The sequence below is a fragment of the Zeugodacus cucurbitae genome, chromosome 2, assembly GCF_028554725.1.
Source record: "Zeugodacus cucurbitae isolate PBARC_wt_2022May chromosome 2, idZeuCucr1.2, whole genome shotgun sequence".
Lineage (NCBI taxonomy): Eukaryota > Metazoa > Arthropoda > Insecta > Diptera > Tephritidae > Zeugodacus > Zeugodacus cucurbitae.
The window spans coordinates 42,516,862-42,541,103 of record NC_071667.1 but is presented as its reverse complement, the minus strand read 5'-3'; the positions used below and the strand labels follow the sequence as shown (position 1 = coordinate 42,541,103).

General features: G+C 32.4%; 1 protein-coding gene across 4 annotated transcripts in view; it reads right to left on the bottom strand.

Annotated features, from left to right (window-relative positions):
• LOC105217108 (homeobox protein abdominal-A) overlaps positions 1–24,242 on the bottom strand; it is a 36,066-nt gene that overhangs the window by 11,292 nt on the left and 532 nt on the right. For 3 of the 4 annotated variants that reach the window (XM_011191947.3, XM_054225963.1, XM_054225962.1), the window contains exons 2-5: positions 22,836–23,048; positions 21,033–21,992; positions 19,430–19,665; positions 12,635–12,682 (exon numbers count right to left, since the gene is read on the bottom strand). In XM_011191947.3, the coding sequence (XP_011190249.1) occupies positions 12,635–12,682; positions 19,430–19,665; positions 21,033–21,919 (1,171 nt within the window). In that variant the 5' untranslated portion in view covers positions 21,920–21,992; positions 22,836–23,048. The remainder of the gene's footprint in view (positions 1–12,634; positions 12,683–19,429; positions 19,666–21,032; positions 21,993–22,835; positions 23,049–24,242) is intronic. The other variant, XM_054225964.1, reaches the window with a different exon arrangement.

The window sequence follows — 24,242 nt, the reverse complement described above, 5'->3', positions numbered from 1 at the left end:
TGGCCCCGCCCCAAAATCGGTTATTTGTATGTATCTCGCAAACCAATAAAGCAATATAAACCAAACTTTATGCAGTCGGTTATCTTAAGTACCCCACCACACACCATGAAAATAGTTGAAATCGCATATTAACCACGCCCACCTCCCATACAAAGTTTAGGTTGAAAATTACTAAAAGTGGGTTAACTCACTAACGAAAAACATCAGAAACACTAAATTTCACAGACATAATAGCAGAAGGAAGCTGCACTGAGATTTTTTTACAAAATGGAAAATGGGCGTGGCGTCGCCCACCATATCTCAGGATCTACTCGACAGATTTCAATGAAATTCGGTATATAATATTTTCTTGACACCCTGATGACACGTGTGGACGAAATCGGTTCACAACTACGACAACTTCCCATACAACTCATTTTCGAATTCCATCGTATTTCTTCACTTTATAATATATACATAAAGAACCAATGAAAATAGCAAAATAAAACTTTACACAAATACTGTCGAAATCGGACTATAACTTTTCATTCCCCGGATATCGAATATGAAGAACTCAGTGCCCCATGGTAACTTTTCACCGAAAATATCGGTAAATCTCTCAGGTATCTTAATTTAATTCAGAGGAAATATTTTTCTTCTAATAGTGAGTTTCTGTACCAGAATAGGTTAAAATCGGGTCATAACTTCCCTTATATATGTATATACCTAATTATAGGATTTTAAAAAATACGAAGAGCTTAATAGCTTATAAATTGGTTAATATGTGAAATATATTTATGCCGAATATATGGGTCAAATTGTGTATTTGTTAATAAAAATATAGCAATAAATTGCGAGAGTATTAAATGTTCGGTTGCACCCGAACTTAGCCTTTCTTTCCTTACTTGTCTTTTAATAATTCCCTTGTGCGTCGGTTAAGGCATGCATATATAAAAATGTATGCGTTTTAATAAACACGCGGTGCCGCTTTGTCTTTTACTTTTGGCATTCAGTTCAATTCAAATTCTAACATGTTTACATTGCATAATTTATTAACGATTGCTGTTATATTTGAATATACATAAAGAAATTGTTGAAATAGAAATGGCCCAAAAAAACATTAACTTTAATTCAAAGTATAACAAATTATGTCGGTACATGCGGACAATGATAACATAGAACGGTAGTTCTTGCCGGCACATATTTTTTTTCATACTATAAGCGATGACTTCGATACAACGCCTTTGTATGAGAAAATGTTTACATATTGCTTTCAACATGCCATCCGGGAAGTACCTTTTCTAAAAAATAAACAATTGCCTCGTTGGCAAGTGCGAAAAAAAAGATGCCAGAATGAGAAAAGAATAATAACATTTTGTTATAAGAACTCATAGCGTAAACCATATAATAAGTCAATTTTTTTATAAGTGACAAACGAATTTTAGTTTTTAGCCGATCAAACATTTCATTTTAATATTTTCAATACTAAAAAGTCATATTCCCATGGATTTATAGATTACAGATATTAAGTTCTGAAAACATGTTTTTCTCTTATCCGATTATTTCATTATCCTCGCATAGATACAAAATCATCGTAAACATATTGAATATTTAATAGTAGTGTATGTATGTATGTACACAATTTAATGTCCTAACTTCATGTCATATGGCAAGTGCGATTTTCGCAGTAGTTCCTAAATATGTACATATATAATGAGTTAAATTTAACAATTTCAAATAGTTGATAATTATCGCTAATTTTAAATATTGATATATGGTGTATAAGGAGAGATATCCAAATGAAATATTAAATGGGGTTTGGGAAGATTTTCTAATAATATCGTTAATTTATAGGTATAAATAACTGATCTCTGTTTTCTATACTTAAACCACATAGCGATCGAATTCAATTCCTTCACTCCTTTATTTTAAATAGGTAAGGAATGTGAAAAATTTGGATCAGTCTATTACTTTTATAACCATTATAAAAACTTAATTTGCCACTTTAATGACCACTTTTGGATATTTTATATCCCAAATGAAACACCAGAACACAATACATATAATTACAGCACACACATACATATAGCATGCTCATACATACAATATACAAAGCACAGCAGCATTATAAAAGTTAATCACCGTATTTTACGACCGAAGCTTATAATTGAGTTGTAAATGGCAGCACCTTTTTTGTAACACGTCATTAATCATTTGCTGTGAAAAAGGCAAAACCCATATGAGAACATTATTTAGTTCGCTAATGCTGGCACAGAACACTTACCAACAATTGTAATAACAAAAACTATACCAAAGTGGCATCATAAAAACGTAAACGGCCTAAACCTATTTGTTCGCTAAGCATTGACGGTCATACAAATTAATTATGGTGAGTGACCGATTTTTTCGTTTTGTATGATTTGTTTCGCGCTTTTAAACCAGCAAATATAAAATATATGCCACATGTATAGTCTATTCCATAAATTGTAAATAAACATGAAGGTAGGAAAGTAGTGCTGATATTTTATATTTAAATGCAATTTTCCAATGCAAACTCTCAAAAGATATTTTAATCAAGGTTCATCGTTTTTTTTTATTTTCAGAACTCAATAGAAAGAAATTCATCGCAATATATATTTCTTTCATTATGCTTTAAAGCGGTAACGGCGATGGCATTCTAATGTTAATAATTTCATTAGAATACCTTACTACTATAACATTTCAAGAGCTATTTCCTAATACACATGAAAATGCAACAAACAGATATTTCTCTATTCGTCTCGTATAGAAGGCAGCAGGTTTTTGCTGAGCTCTTATTGCCTTAGAAAAAAATACTATACGTTTATATAGTAAGTATTTATATGGAAAGAGGGTTATGTGATCAGAAATTAGTACGTTTATACGCCATTATATTAAAATACACACCCTTATTTACGGTGCCAGAAATTTACAAACACAAAAGCCATTTTGGCTATGGTTGCAACCGAAAGGACAAACCAAACCGGTTTTCTTTCGTTCTACTGCAACCACCAAATTGATGGCAAGAATGAAGGAGAAGATTGCACGGTGACTGAAATGTTAATAAGGCATTACAGACACATTATGTGCATCGTACTGATTAAATTTAAATAAATTTAATAAACATAAATTATTAGCAAACTCCCTCTACCACATGATACTTAAGCCCCAGTCACCATTAACAACATTCATCTCTGAATACAAAACCCACTACCTACAAACTTGCCGACTTGACATCTTCAGGGTTAAAATTTCGTGGCGCAAAAGGCATTTGTTTCCCTTCTTGTTTTCTGCTCTTGTCACTTTTCAGTGTGTACTAAGAATTTCAAGAGTATTCACAATTTGCTGTTGCTGTTACGCTTGGCTGTGAATGCATAAACTTTCATTTTCTGCTACCTTAATCGTGTCGGTCACATGTATACTGTCTTTGTCTTTGTTTTCGAAAACTCGCGCATATTGTTCGCCTGTGTCCTTATGATTTCGTGTTTTGGGGGAGTGGGCGCTTAGAGAATGGTGAACGTAATTTTGTTTTGCCACGCTTCATTACTAATGACTAGTCAAAACAGAAGCTACACTGGGCAAAACAAAACGAAACCTGAATATATAATATTTGCCAGATGTTACCGAATCCAAGTCATTCTTTCATTTGAGAGAAAATTAAATAATAATTTTGAAGTTTAAAACGTAAATACTACAAATCAAAAACAAATTGTTAGTGACAACCAAAAATAATTCAATATTTGAGACACCTTTCTGTTGAAGCGTAATATAACTAATGTATATGTCGTATTCATAAAAATGAAAACTCAGTAACAACCACTGAAACAAAACAAGAAAAAGAAATCGATTATCGCAGCTATTCGCCCTTAGAGTCTTTATTGAATTTTAATCAGTTGTATGGCTGGCTTACATCCTAACATACCCTACCATTACCTTTCACTTGAACCGTCTATGCTATGCAATATCTGCGTACACAAAGAGTTATGGTTTTACTGCAATTTTGGACGATGGTAACGTTATATTGGCAACCACAAGGGTGTGATAAGATAAAATGTCTGTAATATATAGGCAAAACTGCGTGGTTATAATTCTACACAAACAAATTCAGAAAATAAAGCAAACATTTGAATGACGGAAAATAAGTAAAACCTGTCGCCATATACATAGTATACACAAAACCTAATCTAAAGGAAACAACTACCAAATCTGAAAAAAAACAAAAAAAAAAGAGGGAAAAGAGATAAATATAAAAGGGAGAGTAGGTGCAGTGGCGATGATACCAAATTTAGCCTACCGACTTTCCATTGGTATATGTATATTAATTCCATTGGTATGCTAGTTAGTATTACATCCAAAAGGCTCATGTAGAGGGTAGGTGATAAACTGGTAGCAAACCGTGTATTTATTTTATTTTTTTGTGTATATATGTGTATGGGTGGATAGGTAACATATAAAAAAAACAAAATGAAAAGTTTCTCGTTAAAAACCGGAAGCTCCATTTTGATTTTAGACCCATGGTTTCTTGGGCAAATTTTCTTAGAATTCATCGTAGTTTACGATTTTGATAACCGCTTGGTGCATTTTATTTTTACCAATCAAATTGACCCACCCTAATGTATATATATTTCATATATATTTGTTTTGAAATCAATAAACTATATAAGTGGCTCTTTGGGAATACCGACATAAAATCAACTTTTAAACTAATAGTAATCACATCTATTTATCCATCCCTTTTATACAATCTCATCCTAATTTGTATATTTATATTTCGTAATTTTTAATTTTTAATGTTAATGAGTAATTTGGGTTTCATGGCATCAAAACTAGATTTTTTATTGTCTGACAAAATTATAAAACATCTGTGGGATATTGTCCTTACATCAATTCGAATTTGACATTGTATGAAGAAGTTGCGTGGTTTTACAGGAAGCTTTATTGTCACTCAAAACTTCAAAAGCGTTTCTTAACTGGTTTTCACTGCCAAATTTTAGACCGGCCTTCAGGAAATTTGTTTTTTTTTTTTCAATTACAACTTTTTAAAGTTTGCTATTTTTTCGTAAAAACCTCTGCCGAATTGAAACCGATTTTTATACTCTCGCAACAAAGTTGATAAAGAGAGTATACTAGTTTTGTTCACATAACGGTTGTTTGTAAGTCATAAAACTAAACTAAATGGAAAATCGGTCCACTGCCACGACCATCGTATGAAATCGTATAATAACCACGCCCACCTCCCATTCAAAGGTTAGGTTGAAAATTACTAAAAGTGCGTTAACTCACGAAAAACATCAGAAACACTAAATTTTACAGAAGAAAGCTGCACTCAGATTTTTTTACAAAATGGAAAATGGGCGTACCATTGCCCACTTATGGTTCAAAAATCATATCTCAGGAACTACTCAAAAGATTTCAATGAAATTCGGTATATAATATAGTCCATCTGATTCGTTCACTTTATAATATATACATTAGAAACCATTGAAGATCGCGGAATAAAACTATACACAAATACTTTATATGATCAGTGGTATCACTTGTGAAAATATTGTCGAAAACGGACTATAACTTTTCAATTCCCCGGATATCGAATATGAAGAACTTAGTACCTTAGTGTAATTTTTCACCGAAAATATCGGTAATTCTCTCAGATATCTTAGTTTAATTCATAGGAAATCTTTTTCTTCTAATAGTGTGTCTCTGTACCAAAAATGGTTAACTTCCCCCAGCTCCGATATCCCTAATTATAGGTTATTTGGGTTTAAATCGGTTAATATGTGAAATATCTTAGCCAAATTAAGCGAGTATATAATCTTAGATATAATGTATGTTGGTGGTGAAAATGAGTGAAATTGGTTCAGTAATTACCTCAGCCTATATGTATACTATATATGAGGATTTTCGTAATTATATTGTACTTTATGCCGAATATATGGGTCAAATTGTGTGTTATCTTAATAAAAATAAAGCAATAAATTGCGAGAGTATAAAATGTTCGGTTGCACCCGAACTTTCCTTACATGTTTATTATTTTTTCCTTTGCTCTAAGCTAATGATTTAGCTAAAAACGTATTTTTTAACTTTTCTCCAAATTAATTACAAATAAACAATTATGAAGAACAGAGTTTAAAGACAACAAACAGGTTTTGGCTTTTTTTGTTGGCATATTATACAAATTAAAATGCAATGCAGCAAGTATTAAAAATATATAATATCAAATATGACGAGAGCAGATGTATTAATTTTCTTAAACAAAACTAAGTTGGGACGAACATTAAAGTTCGTTCGCCTTTGCCGTTATTTAAAATAGCAGGGTTATATCTACATATACACATACGTATACATATGTGCTGTTTACATGATGTAAAAATGCTTCATCACGCTATGTGCTAATTACTTTTTAAATACATATAAACGTGAAACCACATGTTCATATTTACATAAATGAATTTGAGTAAACACAGTTGTTTCACAATGAATTTGCAATCGATTAAACTTAACTATACAGGCTTGTGCTAACCAGTGTAGAGACACCCGAAATGTGGGTAGTCATAGAATACATATTTATATACAACATTCATTTTCGGCATCGCGGTTGGAAGCACATTTTCGAGTGTAATGAACGCTTTATTGAAACTGGCTGCGAAAACGAGCGACAAAGACGCGAATGCAACGACGACAGAATATGAATGTGTAAACGGAATACAAAAGAGAGCTACGAAAAAGCAAAGAGATAGAGAGACAGGAGGCCAGACATCTCGTCGAACAGTTAATTTTAATTTAAATCTGTCTGAACGTAACTTGGTCCTTTCAATATCCTTCCATACTATATACACCTCTCCATATGCATTTTATTTACTAAAACCGCAGCGTATTAACAATATATGTAACCACCATCCATTACATTAATGTATGCGTCGTAATTGCTTCCCACATTGGGAACATTCATATATGTTTAAGGTACAGACACAAAGTAGATACATTGTAAACCGCACAATAAATTTGATTATAGACGACTGCCATAAATCCGCTCATTTATCCTTTAACCATCTAACAATATGTCGAATACAATACAGTGTGACAAGATCGAAGCTGTACACCCATTTCAATGAACACTTTTATGAACATACTGCAATCTATAGAACCTTTACATACATATGTTAACTATGTCAATATTGAAATAATTGCGGTCTACCACCAATTAAAGAATTGAAGAAGAAGTTTTGAAGAATGTTTAATGTGTTGTTTGGACTTCCGTGGTTTGTAAAGTAATAGGACCAAATATACAGCCATAAAGTATTTATCAAAACGATCGGAATGATGAAATAATTTCTGGATGTCTGTTTGGCCACCGTCCGTCTGCAGTTATGGATAAAATCAGTCCACTATTAGATTCTTACATTTGTATAATATGATAAAAGGTCAAATTTTCGAGGAGATTTGTAATCAAAATTCGTTGATCCCATAGATCTGCATATATGTAAATCAACTATTTATTCATGAAGCATATTTACAAAGTTAATTAACTGGAAAAGTATACTATGGGCGACTTTATATAAACGGTATCTATCGATTAGTGAGAGATGAGTTTATTCTTTAGTAAAAAGAGTTGTAATTCCGATATACAGCGTATGATAATATTCTTTCGGGTAATCCGATTCAAACGAGCTTTTAACTGTGTTTAATAATGAGCGTTCTTTTCCAATGTAAAAGTTTTTATAATACAAATTTCAGATTTATTGATATACAAAGCCTTAACTTAATAACGATTAAGGTGGTATATACATACTTTTCTTCCTTCATTAAACTCATTTAAACCTTTCAGTTTCATACTTTTTACATTCGCCAGTATTTATTGTTGTTCTACGTGCTATTTGCGAGTGAAGTAGGTCTGACTCTTTCGTTTATGAATACCTAGCACCGTATTTGTTGTTATTTTAACGTCATTTGTTGCATCAAGAATGTCAGCATGCATGTGGAATACTTATGCGTATGGCGCTTATCGGGAATTACTGGTTGTCGGTGGGCAAGACATGCTTGTGTCCCTCACTGTTTTTTGTTGGCTATCGTGTGTGTTCTGAGTACTAATATTAATAATTAAATGATATATATGTAAAAGAAAGAATAAAAAGGAAGAATGCTAAGGAATTCTTAGATTGGCTTTCTAAAATTTGTTATTACAAATCATATGTTTATATTATATGTAATAATTTTGCGATTTCGACATATATTGTTCCTCAAAAGTTAAAAATATATAGATACAGATAATGTAGATAGATATGTAGATAATAGTATACAAGTATACTATACCTACACCATTTATAAGTAAGCTTAATTTCTCAATACAGTACATGTACATATATATGTACTTATAAACCAAAATATAAAGATATGCAAAAAAGAATAAACATAAGTCTGCTGGGATTTCCTGTGAAAACACTCAAATTCCTTTCATTATAAAAATGACAAATCGTTAATACACAGTTTATGTTTGCTTGGAAAGTTCTGTAAATAACAATTGTGTAAGTGGTTGTCAAAGAATTACCGTTTATAGTCAGCCTTCATTTGTACTCATATCATTCTTCACAATTCATCATATTCACATATGTACTGATAATTAGCAAGCAGTGATCCGCAGTCAACAAATCTTTTTGGCAGGCATTTAAAACGGTTGGGTTAATTGGTTATCAGTCGTAACGGTTGTAATTCAATTAAATGTTTACACATAATAAAAAAATGTTACATTAATTGATATAACGTATAACTTCAAGTTCGTACAAAAAGTATTAAAAAGGAGTTCGGTCAAGAAACTAAGTGAGGTGTTAGCAATAAAGTAAGCGCTGTTTATTGGCGCGTTCTCATCAGTAAAGATGTGTTAAAATGGCATTACTAATAGTATATAGTATAGTCAAATTGTATTGCAAATATATATTAGCGCAAGATCTAATAAATATTCATGTACAACTATGTAACATTTCTAGATGTTATCCCATATAATATGTAGCTTGTATTATTTATGATGAGGACATTAATACTACGTTCGAACCGACATTGAAACGTTTTCATTGAGAGTTCACAAATTTATTTATTTGTTTGAATTTTGAGCATCGAGAATAGTATGTTTTAGATTCTTTAATATTTGCTTATAATTATTATTAATGATCGTGTTTTATAGAATCACGACAAGAAAATTTTAATAATGAAGGTATTGGCTTTGAAAAGCCAGATAAATGTCTTGCGCAACGATGATTCTTCAAGCGAATTAATCGAGACTCTTACAACCCAGCATCTTGGCCTTGCAAAACAGATAGAAGAGTTGAACAAACAACGTTTAATCCTATTAGGCATAATAAAGGAACTTGGGACGCCGATTAAATCATGTTGGACAAAAGTTTGTATAGGTTTCAACTGATGCCAAAGTTTTCAATGAAATGTCATTAATTCCAGCAACGTAAGAATAATTATTGGGAACACGATTGCCACCGAAATGGATCTGTGTTTTTTAAAGAAAACTTTCGTTCATTTGATGAATTATGCGACATACTTCGGCATCTACAAATTAATTCATTTCGGCCGCTGTAAATGACACACCTTGCTGCTGCAACTCCACTGCCAGTTCTCCAAAAGTGTGGTTATTTTTTCAGGGCCCGCGTAGAGCACGCACCTTATTTTGCCACAATTCAATTAGAAGTGCTTCCCCCCTCTCACCCCATGAATTTCTGTTTTTTTATACTTTTGTTATATCTTCATACTTTTGAAAATGTAAACCAATATTAACTGACAATTTGGGGATGGCAAAATATGTTTTCCAATTATATCAACTAAACTGGAGCAGGCATCGATTATAATCAGTGGAATGTAAGTTTTCAAGTAGTTTTCAGCGAAAAAACCTATCTTTGCTATGAAGACTTGTTTTCAATGTCGTTCCGAACATAGTATAACATATACAAGTGTTGATATATTTATCTGTTGTAAGAAAGTTTGAAAGATCTATTTTTAATTATTATTTCTAAACGCTGTTTTCCAGTTTTCTTAGTATTTAACGTATTTTTTGACAGCATTGGAATTAAGTTACTTCTATATTATTAAAATAATATTATATTTGAATTATTTTTAGTGGCCAACTGATATTAAAAAATATTAAACTTTTGATATGTCCTTACAATTAATAACCAATTATTTAAATGTCTGCCTAGCAAAAGCACGTTTAAAGTGCGTGCTCATTGAAATATACGCATACAATTTTAACAATTTCGTAAAAATAAGTCGTGAAACTGAAACATTACCCTCTTAAAGCTTATATACTATACATAAATATTATGTTGAAATTTCTGCTAACTACTTTTACAGAGCTAATTTCATTGCGCTGAGTAGAGCAATCGAAATGGAACAGATAATTTTAAAACGACAAAATACTGAATGGCAAAGCGTATTTTACTTTTACGATCGTTTTATGGCCTATTTATGATTTACGCGCTTGAGTACGAAACTGTTGTTCAGAATTTTGATGATGACCACGACGACAACACATCGATTATCGCAGTGTTAGTAAAAAATATAAACCAAATGATGATCATGGTAAATTTTAATGACCGTTTGGTGTCACTAAAATCATGTCTGTTGAATAATATTTATGTTTTATTGTTGTTTATTTTAAAATCCTATATATCAAATAGAATGGCGTTAATGACATTTTCGATTTATTATGATTGTTATGGTCTATTTGAAGAATAACTTTGAAAGAAATTAAATATTTTTGATCGTTAATTACACAAATATGTATTTGTGTGCCTTGTTGTGTCTGTATTAATTTTTATTTTTATTTTTTGTTCTTCCACCTACTTAATTCCTTAGATTAATAACTTTTGTTGAATCAATTAAAAAACGTTTACATATTATATAACGTCATTCAAAATCAAATAAATAAATTTTTTTTTATACTACTAAACTTAACTTGTTGTGCTTTTAATTATTTTTTTTTTAATAATCATTTTTTGCTAGTTGTGATTACTTTGACATATAAAGGTAACGCGTAAGCTTTCTATATAGCTATTAATTTATTTGGAGTTTATATAGCCCTTTATTTATCAATTTATTTTGAAATTCTGGTAAAAAATACAATTTGTCATACTCGAGCAGGTCTAAAATCTAAATATGCAATATAAACAATGTCTAAAAATATAAATGTCATTCAGCAGCATAGATTAGATTAACATTATTAGCGCCTCAATTTGTACCCTTCCAATATTGTAGTATAATTCGATACATATTAATTTGTCATATGTACTATGAATTATTTAAAAAATAACCTTACATTCTTCTTATCACTCAAAAAATTCGTTTCAAATTTGCCAGCGAAACGTTTGGTGCAGCCAACGATTACAGTCAAGGATCAACAGTTGTTATTTATTACTATGAAATGCTGTAACAGCTGAAATTTCAAACAAACTGTAATTAACCCAGCACACGATCTGACGATTTAATCGGCAACCAAAATGCCAAGAAGATTGTTCACAAGGCACTAAACTCCCCGTCAGTGTAGTCAGGCCTACAAGCAAAGCATAGCGTCAATGGCGTGAAATCACGTTCTCGAATTGCTTGTTTTGAGATTTTTAATCTTGCAAAGTGGCACACACAAACAAATAAGGTACTCAAATAATATCATTAAAATTCGTAAATGTTGGGCTCGACTGTGCGAATTTTGTTGTTTTCCTAGTACATGATCCCTCTTAAATATATGTATTTCCGTACCATTACGAAAAGTTGCACTTTTCCATTAACATAGCTCAATATTGCGCCTCATTGCTCCTGCAGTCAGTGATCGAATTGCACAATTATAAAACGATACTGCCTGGTTGCAGCCCATATTGAAAGAGGTGAATGAATGTTGACGAAGTTAATAGGGTTAATGTGATCAGGATAAGTTTTAGTAACTTGAGCAAGTTGCTGTTTAACAAAACTAAATCAATGCACAAATCCAACAGTTGTAGATATGACTTATCATGCATTTGCAACAAAATCTTGATAACATTTTCCAAAATATGAAATCTTATATTCAATAAAGTGACAGCTCAAAACTCAAAACTTATATTTCCATTAACTTATTTATTAAGCTAAAATGTTCGAAGATACGGAACTTAGAAATAAATATTTCGCACCAAATCTGACGTTTATTGCGCGGATTCAAGAAACCAGAACCAATTTAATATTTTTGCTGAAAACTGTTATTAGTTTCCTACTTAGTTTGGCGACAAAATTATGGTGGCAAAAAAATTATATTAACAATAGATCGGCACCATCATAACCGCGAGGCAAGAAAAAAAGAATACATTGACCTACGGACGACAAATAGCCATGCAAACATCGCAAACTAAATTGTCGCGTGGTTTTATTCTTGAAATACCAATGAAAGGTTTGAGCGGATGCATATGTGCAGGTACCTCAAAGTTAAAGGCATTTTATTTTCAAGGACAATGTGTGCCTAAAAGAACATTTACAGATCGTTACATGAAGAAAACCGTTAAGCAGTTTCAATACACAATATGTTGAAAATCCTCACTAATCACTATACTAACTCAAATCATTGAATTTATTTTTTGTACCCACCAAAATTTAACTGGACATGTTGAGTACTTACCATTAAAGTCTGCGCAGACGACTCTTTCAAAGGGGCTTCCCATCCAATCTGAAAAATAAAAAACACATGACCTCAGTAAACGTTTAGTTTTTTAACACATTTAGGTAATATATTTTGCTTAAAAATCTGGCTTGGCCTTGACAAATATTGAAAAAAGTGTGCAGCCAGTCTTATATATACGTTAAATCTATGTTTCAATGTATTGACATTGACCCTTTGAAAATACCATACTAACAACTGATTAAAATAGTTTTGACTTTACGCAAAGTAATGCGTATATTGACCTTCACGGTTAGCAATTGTTTCTACTAAATATCTAATATTGCTATAGCTTATATTATTTCATATTATTTGTGGTACCATTATTTAAGAATACAAACAAATTCTTTAGTAATACAAAATCCGGCATGTTTTTACAATTTAAAATGGACATGTTAAAACAAGTAAGGAAGGGCTAAGTTCGGGTGTAACCGAACATTTTATACTCTCGCAATTTATTGATGTAATTTTATAAAGACAACACAATTCGACCCATATATTCGGCATAAAGTTCAATAGAATAACGAAAATCATCATAAATAGTATATGGGGACTGAGGTAATTCCTAAAGCGATTTCACTCGTTTTCACCACCAAGATACAATGTATCGAAGACTATACGATCACTTAATTTAATATTACTTATAATTAGGTATATAGGATCTGGGGGAAGTTATGACCCGATTTTTACCATTTCAGGTACAGAGAGAAACTGTTATAAGAAAAAAATTCAGAGGGAATGAATTACATTAAAATATCTGAGGGATTTACCTATATTTTCGGTGAAAAATTAACCTTAGGCACTAAGTTCTTCATGTTTGATATCAGGGGCCTTGAAAAGTCATGGTCCGATTTTGACAATTTTTCCACAAGTGATGTCACAGCTCAAATACAGTATTTGTGTAAAGTTTTATTCCGCTAGCTTCATTGGTTCCTTATGAATACATTATAAAGTGAACGAATCAGATGGAATTCAAAATTGGGTTATATGGGAAGTAGACGTAGTTGTAAACCGATTTCGCCCATATTCCACCCGTCATCAGGGTGTCAAGAAAGTGTTATATACCGAATTTCATTGAAATCGGTCGAATAGTTCTTGAGATATGGTTTTTGACCCATAAGTGGGCGACGCCACGCCCATTTTCCATTTTGTAAAAAAAGCTCAGTGCAGCTTTCTTCTGCCATTTCTTATGTAAAATTTGGTGTTTCTGACGTTTTTCGTTAGGGAGTTAACCCACTTTTCGTAATTTTCAACCTAACTTTTGTATGGGAGGTGGGCGTGGTTATTATCCGATTTCTTTCATTTTTGGACTGTATAAGGAAATGGCTAAAAGAAACGACTGCAGAAAGTTTGGCTTATATAGCTTTATTGGTTTGCGAGTTATATACAAAAAAACTTATTTGAGGGCGGGGTCACGCCCACTTTTCCAAAAAAATTACATCCAAATGTGCCCCTCCCTAATGGGATCCTATGTTCCAAATTTCATTTTCATAACTTTATTTATGGCTTAGTTATGACACTGTATAGGTTTTCGGTTTCCTCCATTTTGTGGGCGTGGCAGTGGACCGATTTTACCCATTTTCGAAAGCAACCTCCTCAGGGTGCCAAGGAACATGTGTTCCAAGTTTCATTAAGATATCTTAATTTTTACTCAAGTTATCGCTTGCACGGACAGACGGACAGACGGACAGACGGACGGACAGACATCCGGATTTCAAATCTACTCGTCATCCTGATCATTTATGTATATATTACCCCATATCTAACTCTTACATTTCTTGGTGACACAAACAACCGTTATGTGAACAAAACTATGATACTCTGTGCAACAGGTTGCGAGAGTATAAAAAAGTATATTATAAAGAGGTTGTATCAGTTATATTTACTAACATTTTAAGAACTTTATATAATGTGTTTAACCTTATAGCTATTTTAAGGCATTTGTGTCTTTTGAAAATGTGACATCATCATTATGTCATTTCTATGAAATACATTTTATTGGTGTAACATGTTAGAATTGGAAGATTTGTAGTTTGTAAACTAAATTTGATTATGATCAAGCAGTTTGGAATAGAACTCCGTACATATTTAAAATATCGAATTCACACAGTTTCCTAGATATTTTGATTTTCCTTAGTACCATTTTTCAACAGTATCAACAACTTTTATACATACTTATATTCAAAATCTGGCTAAATTTATCCGAATAAAAAATCTTAAAAAGTTGTGATGCATTCATTTCATAAGTACTAAAGTTTAGATTAAATGCAGTCTTATCAATGCGACAATTTTTCACTGACAACAATAACCGCATTTATTGGGTGCCGATGAAATCGCGAAAATTAAGATGAGCGACGACAGTGTGCACACCATTTTACGTTTGTCTGAAATTCATTAGCAGAACTGCACACATTCGCATTATTTGCCCTCTATTTCTTACAATAATTTTAAGAAGCAAGTTTTGAGAAACAAAGACATAGCCGCATCACTCATGCGAGACAATATCTCTTACTACAGTACATCAATAATAAAGGAGATTGGGAGAACGCTGCATCACTCCACACTTGTGATTGAAATGTGTGTGCATCTTGCATTTAAATTTGTTATTCGAACAATACATTACGAGGAAGAAACAGATGAGTTCAGACTGTTGCGAATGGCGGCACTTGGCAACACACAATTCTAAATATTTCGAAATTGCTCTACGTTACATTTGCTTTCGCTAAAAAAGAGAATTAAGAATGTTGATATTGAAGCGAATATCTAATTTTTAATTTTAATTAAAATTAAAATTGTAGTTTATAGTGAGGTCTGCAATAACGTATGTCTACATCTAAATACATACTACATTTCTAATATTTGCCAACTTATTCCTCATTCGCTAATTACGGTCTTGCCTCACCTGGGAATATATTTTGTTATTTACTTGCTTATATTTTATGTCAGCTTATGACAAGTAGATAATAACTACGTTATATAAGTTGTCATTAAGATCGTAGTTGGCGACATAAATGCATTTCAAGTTATATATATATATATATATATATATATATATATATGTATTTCTGCAATCCGGTATGTGAACACCTATATGCATATATGGATATAAAATCAAGCCCGGTAGCAGCCAACCACACAATGCTTGATAAACCACCCTACAAGGAATCATGCAGGTTTCAAACCGGTTCGACTATAATACGTTTATTATTTGTTATGCTCTTTTAGATTAAAGCATTTGGGAAATCGGAATGTTCTATACCCATTATATAACAACCCGTTCCTATAGTTTCAAAATAATAAGAAATATCGATAAAAAAAAGGTTTTGGTTCAACTAGTGGCAAGGCTAAACAATATCAAATCAATTGATTTGAATCCCATTTTTAATGCGGCTCATTCCACGTTCATGCCAATTTACTAAACTGATTTATTATAAACAGTTTTCGAAAATACTTTATTGCAGGGGCGAACGCAGGGGAGGGTTTTGGGGTGTTAAAAAAAAAAAATAAAAACTCATTTATTATGACTTTCAGTTTTCGTTCCATGAGCAAACTGTTGTGAAATAAATTTAAATTAAAAATAATTATGCTATTTGCAAAAAAATACTTGAGTGTCTTAACTTAACCCCTGATGTAGAAGATCCCGATGATTTCGTTGCTGAATTTAGAATGTGGAAAAGGTTAAAAATCTTTTCTTCGGATTATATTTTCTAACTAAAATTTTGAATATATTTTCAGGAACTGGTTAAATCAAACAAAGAGATCCAAAACTTTTTTAGACGCGTTGAATTGTTGCGATGCAAAAATTTTCAAAACAGTGCATCGTTTTTTAAAGATTGGAGCAATCTATATCTGTCGCTTCAAGTGAACGCTCGTTTTCCTCACTTCGCAGGCTTAAACATATTTAAGAAATAAAACTGGAGAAGCACGCCTGAACGGAATGGCTCTCTTGAATATCCATAGAGATTTTATGGCCAAAATAAAAGAAGATTAGACTTCAATTTCTGAATAAAATAATGAAACATTGTCTTTTTAACTAAACCAACCCCCCCCCCCCAAATTTTTTTCCTGCGTTCGCCACTGCTTTATTGTTAATGATGAATGAATGATGAATAAAATGTTTTTGGTGATAATAACGGAAAAATAAACTATACATTTTTCGGAGTAGCTTGAGTTTCTCTACAGGGAATAGAGAGGAAACCGTATTAAAAAAACCAATAAAGCTATATAAACCAAACTTTCTCAGGACCGATTTTAATAATATTCGGTACGTAATATTTTCATAACAGACTGATGAAACGGACGGAATATGGGCGAAATCGGTTCACACCTTCGCCTACTTAATTTTGAATTCCATCTGATTCCTTCACTTTATAATATATACATTAGGAACCAATGAAGATAGTGGAATAAAACTTTACACAAATACTGTATATCATCTGTGCCTTAACTTGTGGAGAAATCGTAATCAGACTATAACTTTTCAAGGCCTCGGATATCGAACATGAAGAACTCAGTACCTAAGGGTAATTTTTCACCGAAAATATCGGTGAATCTCTCAGATATTTAAATTCAATTCAGAGGGAATCTTTTTCTTACAAGTGTGTGTCTCTGTACCAAAAATAGTTAAAATCGGGTCATAACTTCCCCTAGCTCCCATATACCTTATATTCGAATTACCAAACTTCCGGCGGGCTTTATACCGCATATATCGGTTAATATGTGATATATCTTAACATTAAGTGAGCGTATAGTCTTGGATATAATGTACCTTGATGCTGAAAATGAGTGTAATCGGTTCAGGAATTGCCTCAGGCCTCATATACTATTTATGATAATTATATGGGACAAATTGTATTATCTTAAAAATTGTAATATCTTTAAAATGTTCGGATGCACCCGAACTTAACCTTTCCTTACTTGTTTCTATATATATATATTATTAAGTTATTAGTCTTGAATATTAATTAAATTAATAAACACCTTCATATATACATATGAACCGAATTTTATTTATTTTGGGATTGTATTTGTTTTTGTTTGTCATGAATGAATAGACATCGATCAAAAATTGGGTAACGGTCCGACACTACTACTATTAAATCTTGATATTTGCTAATGGGATTAATATCGACAACAGAAATTAAACATTTAAAATACATACAGATTTCTATATGTATGTACAAATAATACCTAATTATTTTATTTGATTTATAGGAGAGATAATATTTTAGAGTTATTAGTTATTAACTAACGGAAGAAAAGTGGATTATTAGTAATTTCATAAATAAATCTATCACATTTACCAGCAAAAATACACTCAATTGGGCAAATTAACTGACAGTTCATAATTATACACTCACACACTTCACGTAATAAAAGTTTGAATCATATTTTAATTAATGGACATCATAATTGCCAAGCGTAAAGAAAATGTTGTTGAGGTTATTTAGCTCTCAATCGACCGCAAACAAATTTCAAAAAGTCTCCACTCATTCTCGTACTCGCAAGTTTATACACACATGCACAAACATTCATAGCAAAGAGCAAATAGTTATAACCTTGGCGCTATTTAAATAACTAATCACCAGGGCAGATATTGATATAGACAGTGCAAGAGAAACAACAAAAGCCAGAATCACAAAATATTTCATAAGTCACCACAACAACAATTTTATATAAACTATTTCATGTTTCTCGTTTTTTATGATAATCTATAGTTTAATAACACACTCGAAATGTTTAATAGCATGGAACTTATGAGGGCAGCAGCAGCAGTAGAGTGAAGAGCATGCATGGGAAATAAACGCTAAGCTTGTATGACAGAAGAAAAGAAATATTCGGAAGATGCCATTATGAATTGTACGCAAATTGGCAATAACGATGCCATTCATCTATTGTTTATATACTACATGGCTATAAAGGTATAATTTAAATTGAGACAATTGCCATTAAAATAAGCCTGAATGGGCAGTTGAACAGTTTATCGAATGAACACGCGTGGAGAGAAACGTGTCGATCGACCGGCATGAGTTTAGGAGATATGCTCAGCGATGATCACTCCCAAACTCAATCGTGATATGTATTGAGTGAAATTCGACATGAACACACATACATTGTGAAAAAAGTGTATTCTCGCAAACATATTAAACGAAGATATGTACATACATATATGTATACAAATGTATGTAAATACGTATTTTGAAGAATACAGTTAGTATTCAGAATTCAGAGATTGTAGCTGTATATTATTAAACTACGATAATATAGTAATTGCTTTTCGATTAAAATATAAATAATATTTTAACTTCTATATATAATATGTCGATATTGCTGAGTTCTTCCAACTTCGACAGTAGTTATTATTAGGAAATTGTGAACTAATCATTTGTCATAATTTTTTACTCTTATTAATTTGTGCTATGTACCAAGGGATTCATTATATTTTCATAGAGATAATCGTTTTACTAAGCTAACCTGTGTAGGATCCAAAATACATACATATATACTTTTAACTTAGCTAATTGAAATTATTATATACATATAGATATGTTAATGACACACATGGTAGGGGAAAGCTTTAACGCAATCATAACATATCATCATATATTGATCGACATAAATTGTATAAAGTAAACCGGTAGGACCGAGTAGAACCTGGTCTACTTTCAACTATTTTAGGTATTGAATTAAGGTACGGTTAAGAAAACATTTCGACTCGATATTACTACCATTAATATTTAGAATTATAAATCTCACCTGTTAAAGTCATCCATGGATACCTTGGCAAATCTGTAATACTCTGCCCAGCTCCGCCTGTGGACAAAACACCAGATGATGGCTGTGTGCAAGCGTTTCCGAGCGAGTCAACACCAACAGCGCCTGCAGAAGCGGCAGACGCAGCAGCGGCATGTTGATAGAATTGCGCAAAACTAGATGCAGAGGCGGGCGCACTCATTGATTGGTAACTATTCATGATGCTGTCTGTGTACCCTCTGTTGAAGAAAAAATTTAAATTGTTAAAAATAATACTCTCTTCTATCTGCCTTATGTTTGCATTGTTTCTTTCCTTTTCACTTATTTTCTTTTTGAAACAATTACGAGTACAAAGTCTTTGGGCTCAGGTAAACATGTACGTTACCAAATATATAAGGTCTGTATGCAAATGTGTGAAGGTCATTGTGCGTGCGAACTTTTTTATGCAGTCCAATTCAGTTATTCAAAAGAAGCAATGTCTGGCCATTTAGTTATGGTCAACTAAGTAGACTATTGAAAGAAACGGTGTAGTGCCTACAAATTGGCTTAATTGCTATTCATTACATTACATTGCTCCTGTTTGGTTACAGTCATATGCCAGTAATGACGTTTTTGTCAGCAAGTGTGCTCTAATTTTGGTAAATACGCTTCTATGACCAAGCGTAACAAATGGGTGGTTATGCGCTCTTATTTGCCTCATAAATATATGGTGTTCCAAATTCAAAGCATTAAGTTACTAATTATAATATGGATATTGATAGGTTAGACGAATATTTGTAATACAAGCTACAAACATCGGTTAGAAGAGCAATCTCATAAAGACATCACATGTTTTTTTTATTTTTAAATTAGTGGAACCCAAGAAATTGGAAAAAAAATAAAAACCCAAGAAAAAATTTAAATTTCTAAATCATACTTTGACAAACATTTAAATTATTATTATACAGAATATTATCTAATACAAAGAACTTATCATAAGTCATCTGCAATCTTTTGAAATGCAATTTTTTAATAACCCATCATACTGCCTAATAACGATATTTTCAATTCCAGTTGATTTAGCACTGACAAGACTTATAACGAATCGTAAAAAGATCTATTTCTTCCTTTAGCTCATGTTTCTAAAATGTCGATGAAGTTGAACTAAACTCGATTTAAAAATTCATGTTCACTGTTTCTATTTAGTGCGGAATTTATGCCGTTGGTGTCGACCATTATTTACTTCTGTTTTAAGAGAGCATAGTTTCTAGGCCTTTCTTCAATGAGTGGTTAATGAAACTTATAATGGGTTTCTCTTTTCACATCTGGAGCTAAGGGTATTATATATATAGATTTGCTTCTAGAAACCCCAAACGCGATAACCATGCTACAGGTCGGTGTTCTATAAATGTCTGGAAGTAAACATATCTTTCGGAAGGCAACCATAATGGTAAAAAGTTGCTCTGTCGCAACCATAGCGATCGGTATTGAGTTGGTATAAAAAGTTAAGATTGTATAAGAATATAGAGGAATGTTTAGACTGTTAGTACCTCTGTCTCACATATTGGAAAGTAAACTATAAATAAAACTTTCTAGAGTTGTAATTCTTCTAAATATTGCTGCTCACCTGCATGATTTGTCCTCCAGTCCAGAAAAGCCCGGCATGCCAGAGATGCCGTGCGATGATGGATGATTTGATACGTATGGATACATTTTACTGGTGGGTATTGCAAATGAAGAGGCAGCGGCGGCGGCTGCTGCTGCTGCTGCTACAGTGCTGGCAGCTGCGGCGGATGCAACAGCGACGGCGGACGCAGCGGTGGGTGAGTGATCGCTGATACTGCGATGCAGTGAAGATGATGTGGCTGAGGGCGAAGGTGAGCAACTACTATCTCCTGTTTGAGAATTAGTTGCTGATGGGGGTGTGAGCAACAGTTGCTGATGGGACAACTGCTGTTGCTGTTGAACGCTGTGCGTGTGACACAGACCGTTACCACTTTGGGAACTGACTGCTGCAGCGGCGGCAGCTAATTTATTTATATGTAACTGTTGTTGCTGCTGTTGTAAATGTAAGGCGGCCGACAAAGAATACTGATTGTGATGTTGTTGTTGGTGATGTTGATGGTTTTGTTGCAGCTGCTGTTGTTGAGTTGAAAGCGTTCCAAAAGTAGTTGACGATGGTGAAGACGAGGACACTGGTGAATTGGACGACTGGTTTAAATGACTACTGCCAATGTTGACGCTGGACGTCGAGGGCGATAAAGACGACGAGTGGACGGCGACAGAAGATATGTGATTACCGTTATTGTGATTGTTGGTGCTAATGCTATTGTTGTTGTTAAAACTGTTGGCTAGTGAATTAACGGACGCCGTTGAAGAAGCTGCGGCGGCGGCGAGAGCGGCGGCAACAGCTGCTGATGACGAATTTTGTGAGGTTGAAGTTAAATGTGAACTGATAAATGGCTGAAACTGTGGATACTTCGGTAGCATACTATCGAAAACAAATTTTGACATTGCACATTATTTTGTTGCCTCGAGCCTCCGGTCTTTAAATTTGCTTATTTTTGCTGATCGTTTATCTTAAATGCTTTCATTAAGTGTAAAGAAAAATTTGGGAATGGTTTCCTTTTCATGGATATTTTATGTACGAACTTGTATACTTAAAAGGAATATCAGGTGACCGAATTTTAACTAAATTTTCCAAAAATGATTGAAATAAACCAACTGATATTGCAGTAAAAATAATATTACTAAAACTTTTTATCTGTTTATGAGCGGTTTCAAGAGTACTTTGATAACAGATTTACAACTCTATTGCAAAAATGAAAATGAATTTTTCAAATGTCGTATTATAAAAATAAAAATTATTAGAACACGAAAATCAAGAAAACAATACTGAATAGAAAGCAGTAATCGTTTTCAAAACCATTTGATAAAATGTGGTCGCCCTTTTCCGACGGTTTCGAATTATTCTAGTTTTCAGTAAGTGAACATTCTTTGTAAAAGGAATATTTTCAATAAAGTAAAATCTTCCTTATATTGAATGAAATTATATAATGTGTCAGCAATATGTAGTCGGCAGACAAATTTGTAAAGATAGTAAACTACATTGTGAAAGATGAAGACGAAAATAACAAAGAGATACAATTATGACTACAATTTTTTCGACTCGTTCAAAATTCAATATTAGTGGAAAAGAAACGTAAAATATGCCTCGGGTATAGATGCATATTCTGGAGTAATAGTTAGTGTAAAATATCATTGAGGATAAGAGTAAAAGAAATTCAGGTACTGTATGTGAAAATCACTTAGAGGAAGAAAGATAGCCAAATAACTTTAAAATAACGAAAAATAGCGAATAACAAATTTCTATGATGGAAGTGTAATGAGTAAGTATGTGTAGTTGAAATTAAAAAGAAAATGTGTTTACCTTTTAAAGGAAGGATTATATATTTGTATATATTATAACGCGAATGATTATAGTTTACACAACTTTGGAATATATGTATGTAAAATTTCTTTGTTATTAAAACTTGTTTTTATTTATTTTTCATGAATGTATTGTGTTTCACATTTATATAATTGTATGCACTTTCATTTATTTGGTGTTTGAGTATATATAATATTGCCAATTTTCAAATTTCTGAACGCAACTTAGAAAAATTAAATAAAACCAAGACAAGAAAACACAAAACACAACACTTCTTCACATTCACTTTGACATATGAGACAGTAATGCCAATACTTTTTCACACTTCAACTTTGCGACGGCATTAACACCTTTTATTTTTCACTTTTTTTTACTATTGCTATTAATATTATCATTGTTATACTTAGGAGCTCAAAATCGAAATTTTATATTGCAATCGAAAGTAATCTTGTCACTGCTGCTGTTTTAGTAGGGAGGGGAAATTAGAAACAAAAATTAGTTTAAGGCAGATGTATATTCCAATATGAAAATTAATTTGCTTCCAGATTGATACATATCAATATGCAACATTAACACATCGACGTGTCCATTTCAAACTTAATCTGCATTTAAATGCAATGTAAAATGTTAACGAATGGAAAATACGATATGTGCTCGCTTTTCTCACAACTTGCATATGTAAATAATACATTTAAGATGGTAGATACATATATTTGTTTTAACCAAGACTATGGCATTTTACTTGTATCTACTCTATTTACATTTTTGGCACAAGCCTTACCAAATATATATAACAATTAAGTTAACAGATGTGTACTTTATTCAACATATCTGTTCAGGTATTCCGACCAATTTAAGATGCCTTATTGAGAAGAAACCATATTTTGGCAAAACTTTTTTCCAATACAAGTGGTTCCGCAACTACTGGGATCATTGTACAATTGTCTTGCTGACCATTTGCGGTTCTGTGAGCCGGTAACTGCAGCTTTTCACTTTGAAATTATAGCTGCAACTGACGGTAGTTTGTTGTTGTTCTTTTTCGTATTTTTTATGCGTTGTATGCAGTTTTATGACTTGTCATTACAAATGCGTTAGTTTTGTGGCTATTTAATTTTTATGATTTTTCTATGTGTTCTATCGGCTGTTTTTTTTTCTCTTGATATTTAGTAAAGGTATTGTGGCTATTGCTCGCTAATTGTGCCAGTTTTCAAATAGTATATATGCTTTTATTAATTTTAATAACATCTCCCGCATATTTATGCAATCAATGTATGTGTAGTGTTTCAGAAGACATTTTGATCGAATAGTCGATGTATATAATGTTTTACCACGTAATAATCACAATTTTTATATAAATGCATTATATTAGAGCATTTTGAGATATAAACGTTTTAGCAACAAATCCTT